The sequence below is a fragment of the Cottoperca gobio genome, chromosome 9, assembly GCF_900634415.1.
Source record: "Cottoperca gobio chromosome 9, fCotGob3.1, whole genome shotgun sequence".
NCBI classification, from domain to species: domain Eukaryota; kingdom Metazoa; phylum Chordata; class Actinopteri; order Perciformes; family Bovichtidae; genus Cottoperca; species Cottoperca gobio.
In genome coordinates, this window is record NC_041363.1 from 5,900,667 (window position 1) to 5,921,054 (window position 20,388).

General features: G+C 43.4%; 1 protein-coding gene across 1 annotated transcript; it reads right to left on the reverse strand.

Moving 5' to 3' along the window:
• Positions 1–2,399: 2,399 nt before the first annotated feature.
• rorb (RAR-related orphan receptor B) lies at positions 2,400–19,489 on the reverse strand. The gene is made up of 10 exons (XM_029438928.1): positions 19,239–19,489; positions 5,552–5,637; positions 5,296–5,437; positions 4,722–5,153; positions 4,189–4,310; positions 3,951–4,083; positions 3,718–3,825; positions 3,484–3,594; positions 3,136–3,248; positions 2,400–3,018 (listed from the first exon to the last, which is right to left on the reverse strand). The coding sequence occupies exons 1-10, from the start codon at positions 19,294–19,296 to the stop codon at positions 2,851–2,853; spliced, it is 1,473 nt and encodes a 490-aa protein (XP_029294788.1). The 5' UTR covers positions 19,297–19,489; the 3' UTR covers positions 2,400–2,850.
• Between the last annotated feature and the right edge of the window lie 899 nt (positions 19,490–20,388).

A 20,388-nucleotide genomic window follows, 5' to 3' on the forward strand; every position in this document is an offset into this window, starting at 1 on the left:
AGAACAATAATAATAGTAAATAGTAATAAAATAAAAAATAATCTTACAATGCAAACATGACAGTAGTAAATGCCTCCAGTTCTTATTGCTACAGTATCTTACTTACAGTGTTGCGTTGCCACTCGTTCTTGCCAGCACATCCCCTCTCATAACCCCGTCCCACCCCTCTGATTCACAGTCTAACAAGGGAAAATAATAGCATCATACACAAAAACTTCATTTTGAGTTGGAATTCACTGTCCCAGGGGTGTTGTGATGGCGCTTGATTCACAGCTTACCAGTGGACTTCCCTCAATGTCCCAAAAGCAGCAAAATAAGCAGTAAACATGAGTACAGTGGTGACAAGAGCACACCGACATACATTTTTTTTTTTGTTATTCTTCATTTGCTACGTAACAATTCTTGTCATATGTAGTCTGGGCTCTAACAGAGATCTGGACAGTGAATTCATGCTCTATACACACATACACACAGACACACACTTATCAAAGCCTTGTCTGGGCAGATTCCATTGCCAGCATACGTTGGCGGCGTACGCCATTTTTAACCTAAAAAGTTATTATTTTATAATTACATTAATTGTTGTTAGTAAATTTGCAAAAATATTAAACCCTCTTTTAATGCAAAGACAGAAAAAGAGCTGCTCCCTGAGAGATGCCGTGTAGCGCATCGAGCCTTGATGAGCAAGTGATTGTCTGAAGAGTCACTGGCCTCTGATCTGGGGTCGGGTCAGGGGTCGGAGGACGGATCCTGTGATTGGATCAGATCACTAATGTTTAACATTGACGCTCGTTCCCCATGCTGTCGACATTGTCAGGTTGACATGTAAGGATACAAATGGTAACGTTCGAGTGTTTTTAATGTTAACGAATGCATAACTAGTCTGATTGTGTCCGTGCTTACAGCACGTCGAAGATTTGGCCACTGTGCAATGAACATTTGCAAACAACAGAAAACAAAGATCTTTTAGTGCATAAATACCACCAGATCAGATTCCACTAATCGTAGTAATTTAAGGTAAGGTAAAAGTCTAAATGCTGTCTTTGGAGATTTGTCCTAGCTCAGTGACAGATGAAGAATATAGTAAAAGCAGTGTCATTTTACACAGTGGTCAAATGCTAGTCAACGTAACATTAATGTATAAAAAGCAACAAGAAATGAATCTGTAAGTGCTAATATTTATGGAATGACTAACAAAAAAGCAAAAAAAGTGATTGTCTATCACAGCTTTCTGTGTGAATCGTCAAGGTAATATTGCAGCTTTAAAAGTGTTAAAGATCATCGGAGGCGAACCTGCGTTGCTTCACATCTTTCGGTCAGTGCTCTGTGTTACGTCCTAACCCCAGATCACAATAAAAACACTGCAGATTCTGCGGTGGAATAAGTACCATCCATAGAGATGATTGTTCGACATAATTAATGATCAAGAGTCAAATATAGTGCATTTCATTTTAAACTGCTACCCTGTTCTGAACAGCTGGAAATAGGAAGAGGAGGAAAGGAGAGAAGAAGGATCAGAAAGGCAAGTTATTGCTCTTTAGAGAAAAGGGTCCTTCGTATTCACAGCCTGGAGTGATTGACATCCACACACTGAATTGTGCAAATAGTGATGGGATGAGAGCATAAAGCACTCACACAGGTTTTCTTTAAGATTGGAAAGTTGTAAATTAATTTTGTTTTTTTGGTGGAATTTCTATCCACGTCTGTCTGCTGAAGTCTCACGACCGAATACACGAGAGATACGGTGGCAGGGTGAGGGGAATGTGGGAAGAGGTGGGGTTTATAGGGAGGTCCTAGTTTCCGATTGGTTGTTTCTGGTTTGATTGTTCGAAAGCAGTCCATCTTTTATTGGACGTAATTATTGCAGCGAGAAGTAGATGATTGATAGGATGGCAAAACTGCCAGAATCTTTTTTTTTCTTCTTGCAAAATAGAATATTTACGTATATATCTTCACCTTGAAAAGTAGTCGCCATTATTTCCTTTTTTAAATCCTTCATATGCTCTCTTTACATTTCTATAAGTTCTCGTCAGAAGGATGCAGTACCTTCTTTACTTGTGAACAAAATCCAGACAAGGCTTCTATATATCAACAAAACCCGAATCGTCTCCCGGTTTTCCCCAATATTCTTTTACAAGTCTCAACTTTACAAATTCTGTACACAAGAACTATCAAATAAAATAAAAACACATAGACAAGGTATAGTCAGCCACAGTGGACTGCTGTATATTTAAATTAGGACTAACTTATTTTAACAGAACAAGAAGTAATACTGGAATCCGCTCTGCACTAGAAGAATATCTACAATAGCTTCTCTAAATCCACAGTTCCCCCCCCCCCCCCCGTCCAGCTTCTTCAACTTCACAATTTCGTCACGTGAAAAAAAAAGAAAGAAAGAAAATTGAACAAACCAAAAAGATTTTTTTCAAAGTTAAAACAAATGAACTTAGCCATTTTTTTTTTTTTTTTTTTAAGATTGACAGCTTAAAATTGTTCCTAGATGTTTTAAAGTCTGTACATTTCTGGTCAGTCAGTTCAGGAGACGGGAGGAAGCCCCACTTAAATTGTGGCTTGGGGCGCGTTTCATTTATATATACATTCTTCAGACTGTATCGGTGAACAGGATGGATAAGTGCTGGACATTCCTAGTATTGTTGGCGGTAACTGTACGTTTCTGGCAGATGACTCCTCACCCCCCAGCCTGAAATGAGGCTCGGGGAGCTCAGGAATGTGTGATTGCCACGATGATGACATAGTCGACACGGCCGCTGTCGTCTCGTCGGGCGTGGCTGTCTCCTCATTTTCTTGGTCCTCCGCTGATGCCGTTTGTTGCATTGGGACCACAGGCAGTCACTTGGGCATGGCCATGACCCCAGAGTTGGGGTCGGGGTTGAAGAGTTCTTTGTAGAGCGGAGGGAAGAGGACGTTGACTGTTTCTGGGTGGAGCTGCTGGAAGGCCTGGAGCTCCTCGGTGTGGAGCGTGCACAGGGCTGACAACGTTGGGATCCGGCTGATCAGCTGTGAGACAAGAGAGAGACGGTCAAGGACATTCAGACGGATAAACTACAAGCAGGGACGGTGTTAGAAGTGTCTCCACCTCTCCGCCAGAGGAGCTTTTGTCTGTGTTTAGCTTACCTTAGCCAGTGCGTCTTCGTCCATATGGTTCTTCTGCATAATGTGCTGCAGAGCAAAGTAGATCTTCTCCTGGAGCTTCTGGACCTTTCGAGGCTCCATCAGCCATGGCCGATCTGAGTATGAAAAGTGTTGAATTTTAAAAGCTAATAGTTTGAGTTGACACGTGTTGATTGGAGAGTTGATCGTAAAGTTGGTACAACATGGCAGAACTACATTTACTTAATTACTTTGACTGTGATTACGCTGCTTAACAGTGACAAATGTTTTGCTTTCTACTGAGTCCCTTGCTTCAGTGCAGACACTGCGGTTCAGGCAGGTTTCTAATGATATTAGGTAACGTGCACTGACCTGTGGAAATGAGTACAGCTGCCGAGAACAGAGCGATCTCCTCCTCTGTCAGCTGCAGTGAACACAAACTCTTGGCAAAGTCAAACACCGCACTCACTAAGTCATCGCAACCTTGGAGGGAAACAGGGAGAAGAGGACAGAGAGAGAGATTTTTATTACTCTTATTCTGGTCATGTATGCGCTGATGAGCAAAAATACCTCACATTTTCCTTTGCATTGGTAATAATATCTTACCTAGAGCTTTGAACATCTGCATGCCGCCGTACTTCCCTTCAAAGAGCACAGTGTTGTTGAGAGGGTTGAACGCTCTGCACATCCGCACCAACACTACCTCCAAGCAGCCTGGAAGAACCAACGAGACAGGTGATGACTTTGAAGCTGATAAACTGACTGAAGAGCTCATTAAACTGTCTGACCTCGAACAACGACAATATCCCTGACGTGTCATTGTCAGTCCATCGACTCACCTGACTTGAGCAGGAGGATCTGGTCGTTCTGGCACAGTTCCATGAACCCTGAGATACGCTTTGCGAACTCCACCACGTACTGGATCGCATGGGTGATCTGGATGGCACACTGCTGCCACAGCGCGTCCCGGGGCTAGAACCAATCACACCCAGTTTAGATTGACAGGTTCTGTACATCTTTTAAAAACTTGAGTCACATTGGATATGGTTGGGACATTCTGAACATGAAGATGATCACCTTGCTCTGGTACATCTTGACCTCTTCATAGGAGTGTGTCTGCCAGGCGAGCTGCTGCAGCTCCTCCGTTGTGTACTGACATGTCTCCAAGTGGGACTTGATGATATTCTGAGCAATACGATCTGGAAGAGAAGATTGTTTGCTTATTCATTTATTCCTTTCCGTACAGCACGGTCACTTATTCATTTTATTCATGTATACATTTGATACAGTGGTATATGGCATGTGTATGGGTGGCAGCGGTATATTGTGCAGCCCTAGTAGGAACTATGATCCATTACCGATACGTTTTAGAGGAAAGAAATAAGGCATTGTGTCCTTGCTATCCATTTACTGCTTAATTTAACTTTACCTTGGATTGTGCTGCATACATTAACATGACACCTTGTCAGCTAAGCCTGTCTGATCTCCTATTTTGTCCTCAGATAAGCGCTCTGACTCAGGCTCTGTACCGGGACTACTTTGTGGGCTTTTCCCCCATGTAGAATGACATATTCTACTGTGTCTGTGCAACAATAAAATGCAGTCTTTACCCAGCTCTCCCATGCTGACGTTATTGGGTCCCAGCTGACTGTCCTGGTAGCCTCCGTAGCTGAACAGGTTGGGCACCGGCGTCAGGTCATACACCGGTTCCTGCTTAATGTGCTTCATGCCCGACATGTCCAGACCTGACTGATCTGGAGACGGCTGGGTGGAATCCATCCCATAGTACCCCCCTGGGACTACGCTTGCGTTACCATGGCCACCCTTGGGCAGCTCAATGACGTGACCGTTGGCATAGGTTCCTCCAATCTCGTGGTTGAGGGTGGACAGTCCGTTGGTCAGGCTGGACGAGTAAACACGTGCGAGAGCTTCCGCTTCGCCTGTCTGCTGCTGCCGCTGCTCCAGCAGTCGCGCCTGGTGCTTCTGCACCTCTGCGTACAGGCTGTCACGCTGCTTCTTGGACATGCGGCCAAACTTTACCGCTGCATGGCGGGAAAAACAAGGAAGAGAGATGAAATAAACAATAAATATTAAATGTGTTAACTGTTCGTACACCACAAGTGATAATGCAGTGATGATCATTTCTTCTTACACAGATATAGATACTGATATACTAAGCCTCACCATCTCTGGACATTCCTAGGGCGAGACATTTCTGCAGGCGGCAGTGTTGGCAGCGGTTGCGGTTTGTTCTGTCGATGAGGCAGTTCCTCTGGCGGGGGCAGGAGTAGGCCGCATTGTTCTGCTGACTCCGTCTGAAGAAACCCTGGTCACAAGTCAACAAAGAGCATGAGTAAAGACGTACAGGTACCCGCAGATCACAGAATGTGTGTGTTTGAGTACAAGACATGCTTTCTTGGAACAGTGTAGTAAGTCTCACCTTACATCCCTCACACGTGATGACTCCGTAGTGGATACCTGATGATTTGTCTCCGCAGATTTTGCAGGGTATGACTTCGATTTGGGCTGCAAGTTAAGAGAGAGGGCAAAAAAGACGTGCGTTACAAAACCCATTTTGTACAAGCCGTAGACTTTTGTTTCCCAGTTTTGAGCGCGACACCTGATTCAGTCACCTCACAGATTGTTAGAGCTCAGCTGGGGGGCTCATTTGAGGCTAAAAAAACAGCACATAACCTGGTTGGCTGGAGGACCTGAGTGAGATCACAATGTGTCTGCGTACAGCGTGTGTGTGACTTCAACTTCACAAGGGCACATTGACATCTGGACTTCTTTATGTCCTTGCAGGGTTTTTTTCTAATGACGGGGACATCGAGGACTACACACACACTCGCACATTCACACTCGCATAAATGACAGGAGAGCATTAATTGTGTGTGCGGGTTGTTTTGAAGGAGAAGACCCCTGCAGGTTAGAAAGGCCCATAATGAAACAACGGGTCACATCTGTGAAGGACCATATTTTTCTCTCCATCTCACACACGCGCGTTGAGCTCTACAACCTTTTTAGTAATGCTTTTAGTATTCAGTTTTATCTTGATCTACAAACTGCTTTGTATTTGCGTCAACATTTTTACTCACTGTGTATCGGCAGCTCCATGTACAGTCAAAATCAAAAGGCACAGCATATGAACATAAAAGTATTTAAACGTAACACGCAGAGGCTCCTATCACTTGCGTTTTTTTTATTTATTATCCATAATAAATGGAAAAAGAGAGCCGCAGTTCCTTTAGAGATATGAGATGGATGTAGACGTGGCACACCCTCTATAAAGAGATTAGACAGCCTATCTAATCCTAAATTATTTCCCGACGAGCTTGTTCCCTCCTCTGATGAGCATGGGCTTAGCCACAGCTGAAATAGCCATTGACATGTAATCTCCTTGCATAGTCCCACCTGCAGGAAATTCTATACATTTTATGAAAGTCACCAAGCAGTACAGACAATACAAGTTGTGCAGTTTTATAATTATAACAGTGCCTAATTGCTTCCCCTTAAGAACAATACAACACTTGCAATGTGTAGCTGCAGTTGGTGCTTCAGAGGTGTGTATTTGCAAAGTGTGTTTGTGTCACTGTATGCATGAGTGTGCATGAGTGTATGCGTGTGCACACTGAAGTGCATTTGCAGGAGTTGCATCGGATAGCAAGTATATATGTTGTGGTTTGACAGTATGATTTTTATGTGTGTGTGATGCACAGGTATACAGTCTGTGGATGAATGACTGTGCAGTATAGATAATTGGATAATCCTATATGAGGATCAATGGAGACAGTTCTGTCTGTCTAAGCGACTGAGCAGGAGCACTGTTGTCTGCACTCTCTACCTGCACCTCAGGTTTGACTGTCAAAAGTATCATTAAATCTCTGCCCTAATGCACACAGACACTCACAACTGCTGTGCCAGTGGCAGCTGATTCGTATGAATGATCCCTACTTTATATTTTCTTTGCAGAGACACTGTTGGACAACGCCGGTTACTGGGAATATGGAGATAATAACAGAAACATTATATTATAGATCCACAAAGTACCTTGCTCATTCATTCTGTCTTCCCCCTTGTGGCCATTAGGAAGCATGAAATGTCTACAAACCACAACCACCCCCAGTGTGACGTGACCCTGGACTATGCACCGCCCTTCATGCCTGTTGCGTTATGCTTTAGTTTAGTTATCTTTATAGTTGTCATTCGAGATGTGAATGGGCTTTCGGCCCCTTTGTCTCTTGTGAAATTGTGTCCCTTCAAAGTAGATTGTCTGCAAATGAGTGACCTCTGGACGGAGCTGTTTGATGGCGTGCTAAAAACTAGCGTAGCTCATGCAGTGAATTCTGGTGCAGCTCAAGACGTGACCCATTTCCACCCATTCTCGGCCAACTGGCTCCAAACTGGGTCAGTGCAGGGCGGAGCACCGGACTGGGACGACACACAGACTACACATACACAGAGTTGTCAATGAACATGGTAACACGGTATTTATAGTCTGTAAAACAGGTCAGTTGCACCCAGGACTGTTATCAACAGACCATATGAGCAACAACGATGCGTCCGCTGGCTTCTTATCCCCTTCATTCTTACTCATTAATGTAACTGTACTCTTTGCACATACTCTTTGATTCAATTGTTGATCACGAAACAAGTTCATCTCTGTGGGTTTAGTGGAGCTCAATGTGTTCAGCCCACACTTTACTGCTGCTGTGATTTGGATATACATACTTATTATTTCTGTAGATAAATGTTTCCACGTTAGAGGAGTGTGTGTTTACTGTTTCTCTCCAGTGATTACATTATATCTCCACTGTATTTCTTTTTACCCCATGGGAGATTGTACTCCTCTTTGTATCACATAAATTATGCCCAAAGGAGCATGGGCGTGTGGGCATGTGCATTGTTTTAGTGCGTGTTTCCGAGAGAGCGTTTCACTTAGAGAGAGATAAAGTATGCGTACGTGTCTACGTGTGTTTGACAAAATGTTTGCGTGTGTGTGTGGGTGTGTGCATTGTTGAGTGTATGTTGTGCTCATCGCCAGTGGGGACTGTCAGGTAGGATATAGGGAGACGGTCATGACAGCATTGCTGTTGCCAGGGTGACCACCCACTCGCTGCAGTCGTCTGGCTGTCACGGCGATGATGTGCTAAGCTGTCACACTCTTAAAGGAAGTGATGTCATCGGTGTGTGCAGCCAACTCGGTGTAGCATGATCACTGTTCGCCCTCTTGCAGCAGCGGAGGCTTTGTGAATCGTTTACCAAAGGACTCCCACTTCCTCATCCAGTCAACAATACGTGCCTGCTGCCTTGTTACACTTTAGCTGCAATGGTGGATTACGGCAGAATTAAGACGTGTTATCTGTTGGGTGTTTCAAAGAGGCTGCGTTCTTATTGTTTTCAAAAGTTAGGATGCATGATAATAGATTTTGGGTATTTGTTTTCACGGTTTTACATTACAGAGGAAAGCTTATAGCTCCGAAGCTGTTGTGAAAGTGAATTTCTAGAACTTCAGAGAAAGGAGTCTAATGCAGCTATTCCCCTAACCTCTCTTAACAGGCATCCATTTCCAAACAAAACATTATTTATTATTATTATTATTTAGCTCTTAGCTACATGTCTTTCACAGGGGTGGGAGGGCCTTCTTTCCGTCCTGAGTTGACCCACTCCGAGCTCAGTGACTGACAGCGTCCTTAGCCAGGGGGAGCACATGTGTTATCCTGAGGTTATTATGTAAGAGAGGGACTGCAACGCTGGCGATTCCTCAGCTAAGAGGAGGATCAGGCCCACACAATCTCTCCAGTGAGGAAAAGGATGGAGAGAACTAACGAGAGATGAATTTTAAAAAGATAGTTGTTGGAGTGTGCATTACACGACAGTGAGCGTTTGCACACGTGTATGTGTGTGTGTGTGTGTGTAGCTGATTGTGGCCATGAGGGCTGTATTGCGCTGGCACGTGTGTTATGATAATTGATTTTTAATGAAGTGAGGATCTCCTGTGTATTTCATGAGCTGGCCCTATCTCTCTAAATAGAGTCCTAATTATCTACGTTGTGCTGCAGAGAAGAAGAAAAAAAGGCAGCAGCTGAGCACCAATATGTTAACGATACTTCATCTAAAACACATAAGTAGCTCACACAGAGCAACATGAAGGGTTACACACACACATGTACATTTTAAACAGCAGCTCTCTCTATACTGACAAGGTTACAGCAAATTAAGGCCACTAGGTGCTGCTCTACATGTGTGTGTGTGTGTGTGTGTGTGTGTGTGTGTGTGTGTGTTTCAAGAGGGGCAGACTGGACATGCATGTTTCATTCATTCAGCCTGCGGAGTGGGTCTACAACAGAAACATACACAGAGCAACACTCACACAATATCGTGCGGTAACACAACCCGGCGATACACACTCGAGGTTGGTGCTGTAGCGTCGCAGCTTATGGAACAGTTGAAACCACTTTCTATCATAACTTTTTTCAACGTAAGGCACTTAAGAATGGCAAACACAACTCCTACTGTAGTCCCAGGGGTTGGTTTGTTGGGGATGAATGTGGGTGGTATCTCCACTTCTTTAAGTATATGCATAGCTTCTTGCCAGTTAACTAGATATCTTCTGGGGAAATGAAGGAGATGCGCACTTTACCCCCCACCACTCCTTGTTAAATCTGAACAACTCCGGCGCTGTTCTTAGATGTCGATATACTGTGAATTATGCTATCACTGTTCACCATCCATTCCACTTTTACATTCGTGTCTGAGTGTTCCTCCTCGCTGTAAGTGGCTGTGTGACTGGGAAATCATTTCGGTTTCTGTATTTCATGATCTATTTCCATCTCTCAGCGTAACTCTGTCTTCCTTGTCTCATAGAGCTTAGAGAGGAACAAGCGGGGATTTTTTTTTCTCCCCTCCCTCCGCCGATGATGAATAACACTGAGAAAACTTTTAGTGCCGTGATTGCAGAGTAGATTAACACACACACAGCTGGGAATAGCGTATAGCAGTGCTGCTTGGGTTATCTCCCCTGTGTCTCCTGTCATGTTTTCACATCATACTGTCCCATTAAAATCAATGAAACTCTGCCACTGCATATGGTTTCAAACAGACTATGTGCTGTCACACTTTTCTCTGTTTCCTGTCTGTTTCTACTTTCTGAAACATCAATAATATACATGGAAGAGTGGTGGACTATCTGCTCTCCTTTAGAAAATAAATAAAACAAAGTGTATTTTGCTCACTTTCATCTGTATTCCATACTGTATGTCCTCTTTACTTCTCTGTGGGACTCCAGCGTCCAGTAATAACCACAAATTATACAATACTTTTTTCAATACTTTAACACTTACATACTGAAGATGTCATCTCAGAGCTTCCCCACTATGTTCTGACATGTTATACAGTGTTTATTAAATGAAAATAATTAGTACATTAAATCGATGATGTATATAATCATTAGTTTTGACTCAGTGAACTCAATTCCAGCGATTATCATCCCTCCCTGAAACATGTAGACGTGAAGCGCTGACATGCTAACGTGAACCTCCGTCCGTCCTCGTTAAACTAAGATGACACGGCCCTGTGCCGGTTCTGTCTTTGTTTTACAGTCTGCTGTTGTGTGTGTTATATTAATAATCATAATGCCAAGCAGCGAGCCCATCTCCCCTCCCCCATCCCCATCCCTCGCCGCCAAGCATGTCTTTGTCCACTCTGTAATATAGAGTCACACTGTTGCTGCGTGAGCATACATGCTACCACCCCCAACCTCGCTTTTCCCATCAGTCTATCGTCATCGACCCCCCTCCCACACTTTGCCAACGCACACACACACACACACACACACATACAAACAGTCAGAAAAACAGTCTCTCTTCGCCCTCCCCCCCTTTGCTGTATGTCAGAGGGCATGAGCTTGTCCAGCTTGCCATGCGGCCACAAAGCACTCTGGGTAATTGCTCAGATAGCAGGTCTGGGATCAGCTGCGGTTTGCTCATAGAATATTGTGCAGCGGCGTGATTGGACGCTACGGAGAGGGAACAGAAGGGGGCCACTGGCTGTCATCCAGTGCATCGATTCACATGCACAGGCACACACACACACATACACACACACACACACACACACACACACACGTTCAGACAGACAGACAGAGGCACATTCAGACATGCTTGAATGCATACATTACTGCAAACTGTTTTTGAAAAGCAGACTTTACAGTATGATTTCTATACTTGCCCCCCTACACACACACATACACACACACACACACACACACACACACACACACACACACACACACACACACACACACACACACACACAGTCTCCCACCCAGTGCAGCATGTGTCCTCAGATGGATAAGAGGAGATGGAGGCGTGGGAAAAAATCCACAGGGTAAACCCAACCCCGGCCTGAACACATACGCACACACACACACGCACACACACACACACACACACACAGTCTGCCCATCTGCCTTTTCAGATCTGCCTCTCATGGTCACCGTAAACACACACACATACACACAGGCGTACACTCACTCTCCAACCCCCTGGGTGACCTGTAGGACCCTGACAGCCTTTGACCTTTCCTTAAGAACCGAGCGAGGGCATCAGAGTGGAAGCAAAGAGTCCAAGTGTGAGAGGTCTGCATCTGGTCATTACGGAAATCAGCCATGAGAATGCACACACACACACTGAGGTGCACTTGCTGAAGCAAACACATACAAAAACAGTGCTATAAGCTCTCTCTTATATGTATGTTTGCTCTCTCACACCTATACCCTCATGATAACAGACAAGTGTGAACACTGAGCTGCTAAAGCACAGATCGAAGTTGTGATGTTTATGTTTTGTCCGGATGCAGAGAAGAATCTGTTTTCACACACATACTCCGACTAAGATCCTGTCGTTTCATTCCTGAGGTGAGGAAATAACATTTTGTTGGCTTTGGCCATATCTTCATCTTCCACGTAACCTCACGCTCCTCCTCCTATGGTGTTCCTCTTGAGCCTAATTGTAGATGACAGTGTGAGTGTGTGTGTGTCTTTGTAGGGGGAAGGGAGAGGAAAGGTGGCTATCCCAGAGTAGAGAGAAAGAGAGGGACATCCACAGAGAGACAGACAGAAAATTGCTTTCAGTTCTTACATAAGGTGGAGAGAAATGTGCCCTGGGTGTCACATCCTGTAACGTCGGTGGTCAGTCAGATAAAACAGGAACATCAACGTGAGTGAGGTTGAATGGACTTTAAAGCTTTAATGAAGAAAGCAGCACTTAGTGTGAATAGACACAATGAAATCACTAAGAGAAGCAAACTGTGACTGTGTGAATGCATCAGAACTCTTTCATTCCCAACATGATTGGATGTTGTTGAAATGGTTTATAATAATGTATAAATACAGACGTGTGTGTGTGTGTGTGTGTGTGTGTGCAGAAAACGTGCAATTGTGGGCAGTGGTAGAAAGTAGAAAGTACTTTACTTAAGTACAATCTTGAAGTACTTTGCTCCAGCAGTTTCATTTTGTGTCTACATTTTAGAGGGTTTTAACCGATATCGAAATAAAAAATGATATATTGTTATAGATTAAACTACAAGCTGTTAAGCTCCACATCGACCAAAATACTGTTTACGCATTAATGCATCGATAACAATTGTCCAATTACATCGTTCATACAATATAATACATCTCTTAAAGGGCCAGCTACTTACAGTACTTTTGATACCTTCAGTACATTTTTGTTTATACTTTTGTACTTTCAGCCAAATAACTACTTACCAACCTTTACCCGTGATGGAGTATTGTCACACTAACGTAAAGATTCTTGCCCCACTAGTGACTTTATCTATTCCTCTGAGTGAAATTGTCGGCTTTGAACGTGAGCGTATCGTTACCGTTTGAGTTTATGTGCGTTTTTAAAACAAAGGTTTAAATGTATGTGTGTATGTGTCTACTTAAGCTGTGTTAGCACACATGTGTGTGTGAGTCTATGTGTGTGTCCTCTCCCAGGGATGGCTGCTAATAGCTCGCCTCGGGCAACAATTTAACTCAGCCTAACAAGGTTCTCCCCAAAGTGGCCCCAGGGGCATCTCTCACAGAGGCAAATTGATCACAAAGACTATCACACAGCTCGGCTCGGCTTGGCCCGGCCTGCTCTGCTCTTCACCTGCTCTCTCTCTCTCTCTCTCTCTCTCTCTCTCTCTCTCTCTCTCCTCTCTCTCTCTCTCTCTCTCTCTCTCTCTCTCTCTCTCTCTCTCTCTCTCTCTCTCTCTCCCTCTCCCTCTCTCTCTCTCTCAGTGGGATGATTTAACAGAATGTGTTATGAACATTAAATCTGAGTCGAGCGAGCAAAAGCAGCAGCAGTCTTTGGTTTCGTAATTGCATTCTCTTTGTGAATGACAGGAGACCTCACATCAACAGCCACTGCTCAGGACACACACACACACACACACACACACACACACACACGCACACACACGCACAGAAGGGTTAACTGAGGTATGTCAGGATTTGGACATGGTGAGACAGAAAGAGAGAGGGAGGGATGTGGAGAGAAAGAACGATAAACCTAATAAGAGTCTCTTCAATGAGATTACAAGCACTAAAACAGGCTAATCTTTGTCATTAAGAAAAGATGCCGCAGTAGGTTAAGTCATATTATAGGCTTATTGGTGCGAGTGCGCGCTGTGCACCTGACATCACTGAACACCTTCGCAGAGTAAAGGCATTTAGCAACATACTGTTGGATTTCATATAGTGGATAGCTGTTTGCATCTTCATTATAACTACGGGGAGACACAGTAATAACAATACAGTATTGTTTAATGAAATGCATTTAATGCACATGTAAGAAATACATTTCAGATTGTAATGTTCGCCTGACAAACCTTCAGTATATGGACTAATCTGCTTTGAGATAAAGTCTAATAGGTGGTTCGCAAGTGTGGACTTTGGATACGACTCGTACGGGTACTAGCGTTATTCATTGCTAAGGGCAGCTGCCTGTAAGTGTAATGTGAGGACAGGATAGTCTGTATCAGTGTGTGTGTGTGTGTGTGTGTGTGTCAACGTGCATGCAAGTAAACACAATCTACTGTTTTATCCCTGTGCACACACACACAGACACAGACACACACACACACACACACACACACACACACACACACACGATTATATAACTCGAGTCTCTCCTACTTGCTCTCTCTTTTCTTATCTCACTCATTCACTCACATTCTCCCTTCTCTCCTTTCTCTTTATCTCCTGCATTTCAGTGCTCTTCTTTTTTTTTTTTCCACTTCATACATTCTTAAATAATTCCTAATCTTTTCAAAGTAGATGCAGAAAAGTCCAGAAAAATAAATAGTTTCATTCACAAAGACACAGAAATGGAAGAGAAAGCAAAGCGATGTAACATTACTTATATAGTAGACGTTGGACATGACTCTTGAGAGCAGAGTTTGCACGTGCAGGTGAACATGCTCTCTCACTTTGGATCAAACATCGCACATCTCTCCACAGAGCCACATTAATTGTGACACGTGAAAATTGAATTCCTGCTCAAGTCTTTTTGATATGAGCGTTTTTTTGATTAAATAAAACCCATCCAATAATATCTACGGTGTCTCTGTTCAAACATTACTCGGTTTCTGCTCTTAACAAGCGCAGTCACCCTCTTTCCCCCACGGTTTTCTTTTACTTCAATGCAAATCGAAGGAAAATGTGAATATTGAATATTAACGGCGCCTCCATTGAGACATGTTGGCTTCATGGATGAGTAAAACTGACAAAACAGAAGGAGCTGTCAGAGGACTCTATGACTTCAAGGCAGATTTAGAGTTTAGGAGTGGTTCAGGCTGAAATCCCTCCTGGCTAAGATAAAGTGGAGACACAAACCGAAGCGTGCCGCGTAGCCCACGCTTTGTGTGTATAAAGATTAAAAAGAGAGAGAGAGAGAGAGAGAATTGACTGAGGAGAAAAACAGTTTGCTTATACTCCCCCAGACAGCCGCAGAGGGATAAAACCAACATGGAGCGCACGCTGAGCACATGCTAAACAAACACGGGCTATGATAGCGGCTCAGTGGGACCACAGAAGTGCCATCCAGGCCACACACACACACACACATACACACACGTTGTTTTTGGTAGACGGCTTGAAAAAGAGGGTCAGGCAGACACACTAGGTGAGGTGTAGCACTGTGGGAATCTGAAGGTGCACAGACAGTAGGAAGTGAGGCCTTGAATGTAAGCTTTTGTGTGTGTGTGTGTGTGTGTTTGTGTGTGTGTGTGTTGCAACAGCACTCTGGTTGTACGTCAGTCAGTCAGTGTTGAGGGATTAACAATGTGGCCTGCATGGGCTTGGGGTAATCTCTCCTCTCTTTTTACGTAACACTGGGCCATTAGTCAGCACTAACGCACAATCAACAACACAACAGACCACGCAGACGGAGAAACCCCGGAGATTCACTGAGGCCAGGTGCCCACTATTGTGCGCAATAAGTGATTTCATGGCAACAATGGGAAACTGATTTGGCGACACGCTGTGCGCTAACGTGCTGTTTCTGACTGAGGGTGGTGCTGCTGGTGCAATCAGTATGAACTACGCCAGCTTCTACGTTGATGTACTTCATAATCGGGGCAACTTGTGGTAATAAAGTTTAATTTTAACATCTTTCTGGATATGTTTCTCTCATTGATATCTTACCACTATAATATGTAGTATACTATATACTTAATATCACTATAATGTGGCAGCAGATTAAAGGACTTTTTCATTTATTTTACAAACACTTATATCTGCTTACACCTTCATTATAGTGTGTTACAAACAACTTATTCAAGGGGGACAAAGTAAAGTCTGAACAACATCTTATAAACACGTTGAGCAATTTCATACATGTTACAAAAAGACACACCGAAAATAAATGTAATAAGTAATAAATATGTTTTCAATCTGTGCTTGTGGATCTAAATGTAAAAGCTGCAGGTTTTCAGCCAGGCAAGTTATGTGCCATAGATTTATCTTAACAGACTGCTTCCGTTGGTTTTCGACTCAACATTGATCCCGGGATGCTTTAGTATCGGACAAATCAATGCTCACACAAGCCTCCAAAGCAAAGCAGGATGGGACTAATTCTATTGGCATGAGGCCGTCATGCGTAGTATTGCAGCTGTTTGTGTGTGTGTGTGTCTGTGTGTGTATTTTTAGTGCTTTCTGCGTTCGTATGAGAGCTCATGCCACCATGTGTGGTAATATAGATGATGTTGGAATTAGAATAAGCACTAACGTTGTCACCGTCGCTGTAGACTCAAGCTTAATATTTTTCTTTTGACCCTGCTTGTCATCACCTTTACTGGTTTGTTGGTCTCGCACACTCTTCCAGTTTCTATCATCCTGTGTTTGCCCATGTCGAAGGAGCATGGGAGATTGTGATTGACACATATCGCTAACAGAGGAGATCAAATGGCGCTGTGAACCGCTCCTCGCCTGGTGCTCCCTCCATCGCTGAACTCTTTGACCTGTCTGACCCGGCTGCATCTATGTGGTGTATAGAAGCGCTTAGGAGGCTTATACCGGTAATACAAAGCATACACACATACAGGCTAATGGGGACTAATATAATGAGCAGTGTGAAAATAGGAACAAATTGACATACACGTCTACAAAGTCAATGTTTGTGTGGTTGTGTATGTGAACGTTTATAAAGTGTGTATCTGGTTGTCTCAGTAGAGGCACTGTGCTTATATTGATTATAACTAAATGAAACATTAAGTTGGAGAATGTTGATACCGAAACTTATTGTTGCAAAATATCTAATATTTAAATGCAAAATATAAATTCAGATCCAAATAGATTGGAATCATTATTTTGTTGTTTATTATACGGGGCTATTGCTTGAAAATAAAACTTTTTCCCTCTCAGAATATAATGCCAGTGTTCCTGATGTCATTTCATTACGCATCTTCTTTGTTGGGTTTTAGCAGAACACTATTCACAGCACAGCGTCATCATGTTGCCTTTGAAAACAACTGAAATAATTATCCTGTTTACAACATCCTACACAACACTGAGCTATAATGAAAAAAGAAACTCCACAATGCTCCATTTTCTGAGATGCAGATGCCCTGGTGATATTAATCTGTGTTATTTCTCTTGCTTTTTCCCAGTCAGGCGATGGGGTGACATCATCTTCGGTCAGGGCTTCAGGAGTTGTGGCTATTGTTAAATGATAATTACCACGGCTCATGCGGGGCCTCTATTTTTTATAACCTTGTGGTTGTGAGCACATTTCTGTGTAAGGGCAGCCGAGACTCCACACACACACACACACACGCACACGCACACGCACACGCACACGCACACACACACAGGTTGAGAGTGGGGGCCGCACGGCCCACACTGATTTAATTCTATCTGACAAAACCCTTTGGGGCGTGCAGAGGGAGAGAGGAAGATGGAGAGAGAGAGAGGGAAAGAGGGAGAAAGGGAGCGAGAGAGAGAGACATGGAGAAAGAGGGGTGAGAGAGACGCTTCAGGGGCCTCCTCTGCCAACCATGGCTATAAAGTGAAAGCAGGAACCTCGGTATACCCCCCAAAGCCTCCCAATGCACGAGAGTGGTCGCGAGGCCCATTAAAATGTGGATAAAATACAAGGTGCACGACAGAGGAGTTTGCCACGGGATAAGAGAGAGAGAGAGAGAGAGAGGTGGGGGGTGTTTGGCCTTCTCATGTATTTTCTTGCCCGAGGTTTGATGGCCTGAAGCTGAGGCAGCAGAAAGCTTTATGTGACATGAGGACACAGACAGATAGATTTGAATAGTGTGCTTAGTTAAATCATTCTTCTTTATAATTATAATGAATAATCATGTTATTAACATTGAATTATAGGCCAATTATTTATCCTTGGATATTATTCCTACACAACTATACATCTGATTACAGTATGGTGTAAAAAGTCAGTGAAAGTATGTGTTTTATTTTGAAGCAGATTCAAACTGTATTTTAGTTTGAAATCCTATTTCCACCCAAATTATAAAGGCGAGTTTTTAACTTTTATGTGAACAATTTCTCTCTCTTCCTTCTGCAACTTGAAGTCGGAACACTCTTATTTAGATCAATTGTTATAAATGTCAACACGAGGAGGTTGTTCCTGTCGAAAACAGATTGGTTTATAAATTAAGAGTTAAACGAGTGTTGCGACTCGTCGTCAGCGATAATTACACAACACTACGAGCAGTAAATAAAAACAAATCCAAACACACTCAGCTGATAATAATCAGGTTAATCATTCGTGTGGGATTTATGACGACCGAAACACTGCAAATACTGAGTAAGGAGAAACGAATAAACGCATGTTCCCGATTTAAAGGGAATTTAAACACTGCAAAGAAAGGCTTAGTGAGAGTGGAAATAGCGGTGTTAACCAGTGTGTGTGTGTGTGTGTGTGTGAGTGTGTGTGTGTGTGTGTGAATGTGTATATCTGAGTGTGTGGAGAGTGTGTGTGCGCGCAGGACGACATTGACGTTGAATTTTAACATCCCCGGCGCGGTGCAGAAATGGGTTAGTGGAGCGCGAGAAAAGTATCCTATAAAGTTTATCCCCAGAACATAACGAAATAAAGTTTGGGTTTTTTTCTGCACATCCTCAGATGTAATCTGGTGGCAGCCTATCCGCAGATTCCGGTGGTGTGGAGCTCAAATGATTAAAGCTTTAATCAAACATCATGCGCCACTTTTAATTTGTACCACAGATTTCAATGGATTTGCGCATGAATTTGCAAAAACTCTAGGCCTATTCCACACACACACACACACACACACACACACACACACACACACACACACACACACACACACACACAAAGTTAAACACACACGCACTCAGATAGATCAGAATAAACTTTTGCGCATTTACAGAGTAAGGTGCTGAGATATTCAGCCACACACATCCTCCGGTCGCAGCTGAAAACTCCCAGAATAAACTAACAAGGCCAAAGGTGGGATAAAGCCTGCCGTGCAACGTGTGTGTGTGTGTGTGTGTGTGTGTGTGTGTGTGTGTGTGTGTGTGTACGTGTGTGTGTGTTTAGCGGGATGACGCTTTGGGGAAAGTGCGGCGCTGTTTGGAGCTGTGGTCTTACCTCGCATGGTGTTCGTGTTGCTGGAGCGTGTGCTGGGGCTCGGTTCCCACAGCAGCATTCATGAAGAAATAAACATAAACTCTTAAAAAACGGGAAGATGAGGGGATGAGAGGGGGAAAAGATCCTCGGTTAAAAATAAAAACAACAACGAAAAGAGTGTTGATGGTCTGCGTCGATGTCCACGGGCTGCCCTGAGTGGAGGAGTCTCTGCGCTAAAAGCATCCCAGATCGGGGCGCAGGGAGTCGGGCTGAGGTCGGACGGTGTGTCGGTCGTTGCGCTCTGGCAGTGCGGTCGCTTTTCTCATGACATGTACGCTCTCACCTCTATGGGAGGGTTTCACTGTTTTCTGCGGGCTGAGGGAGGGAAGAGCGTATAGGAGAGGCTTTACCCGGCGGCCCTGATTGGACTGGAGCACTTTCCGCTCCTCCCACTCTCTCCTGCTCAGCCTCCAGCTCGGAGCCTACACACACACAAACACACACACACACACGCACACGTACACGAACACACACGCACTCTGCCGCTACTGTACACACACACAGTCACAGCAAAGTTTTAATGTCACCCTCCACATTTAGTCAGCTCCATGCAATTTAGGCTATTATCACGAATGTACAAAAAATAACTGTATCTTTAATCCGGTGTCACATCCAGGAGGCTACTGAAATGTTACATTCTGTCTAGTGGAAAGAGATTATTTATTCCTCTTTGTCCCATTCCAGATTTATACGATTGACATTTTTTATAGAAACGTGTACGTTTTTAAAAAGTTGACTTAACACTGTTTAACCAAGTTAATTTGTAATGAACAGAATTGAGATATTCTCAAAGTGAAGACTTTAAAACTGTCCCAGACTGAATGGATTTTATGAGTTAAGTTACATTTGTTTTAGTGTAGGACTACAATAGAGGATTTATTGTCATTTAAATATTATTGTGATTAAGAAAACTGCTGATAAGTGAAAACAATGATGTAAATAATTATAAGGAAATGTTTTCATGACAGCGTTACCGATTGTGCACTGTATTCTCTGACTAGATTCAAAAATATATAATTATGGACACATTTTGTTCTCGTTGAACATGAACTAATGTTCAATTTTTAATTATTTTAATGAATAAAGATGTAAAACTTTATTGCATATAAGT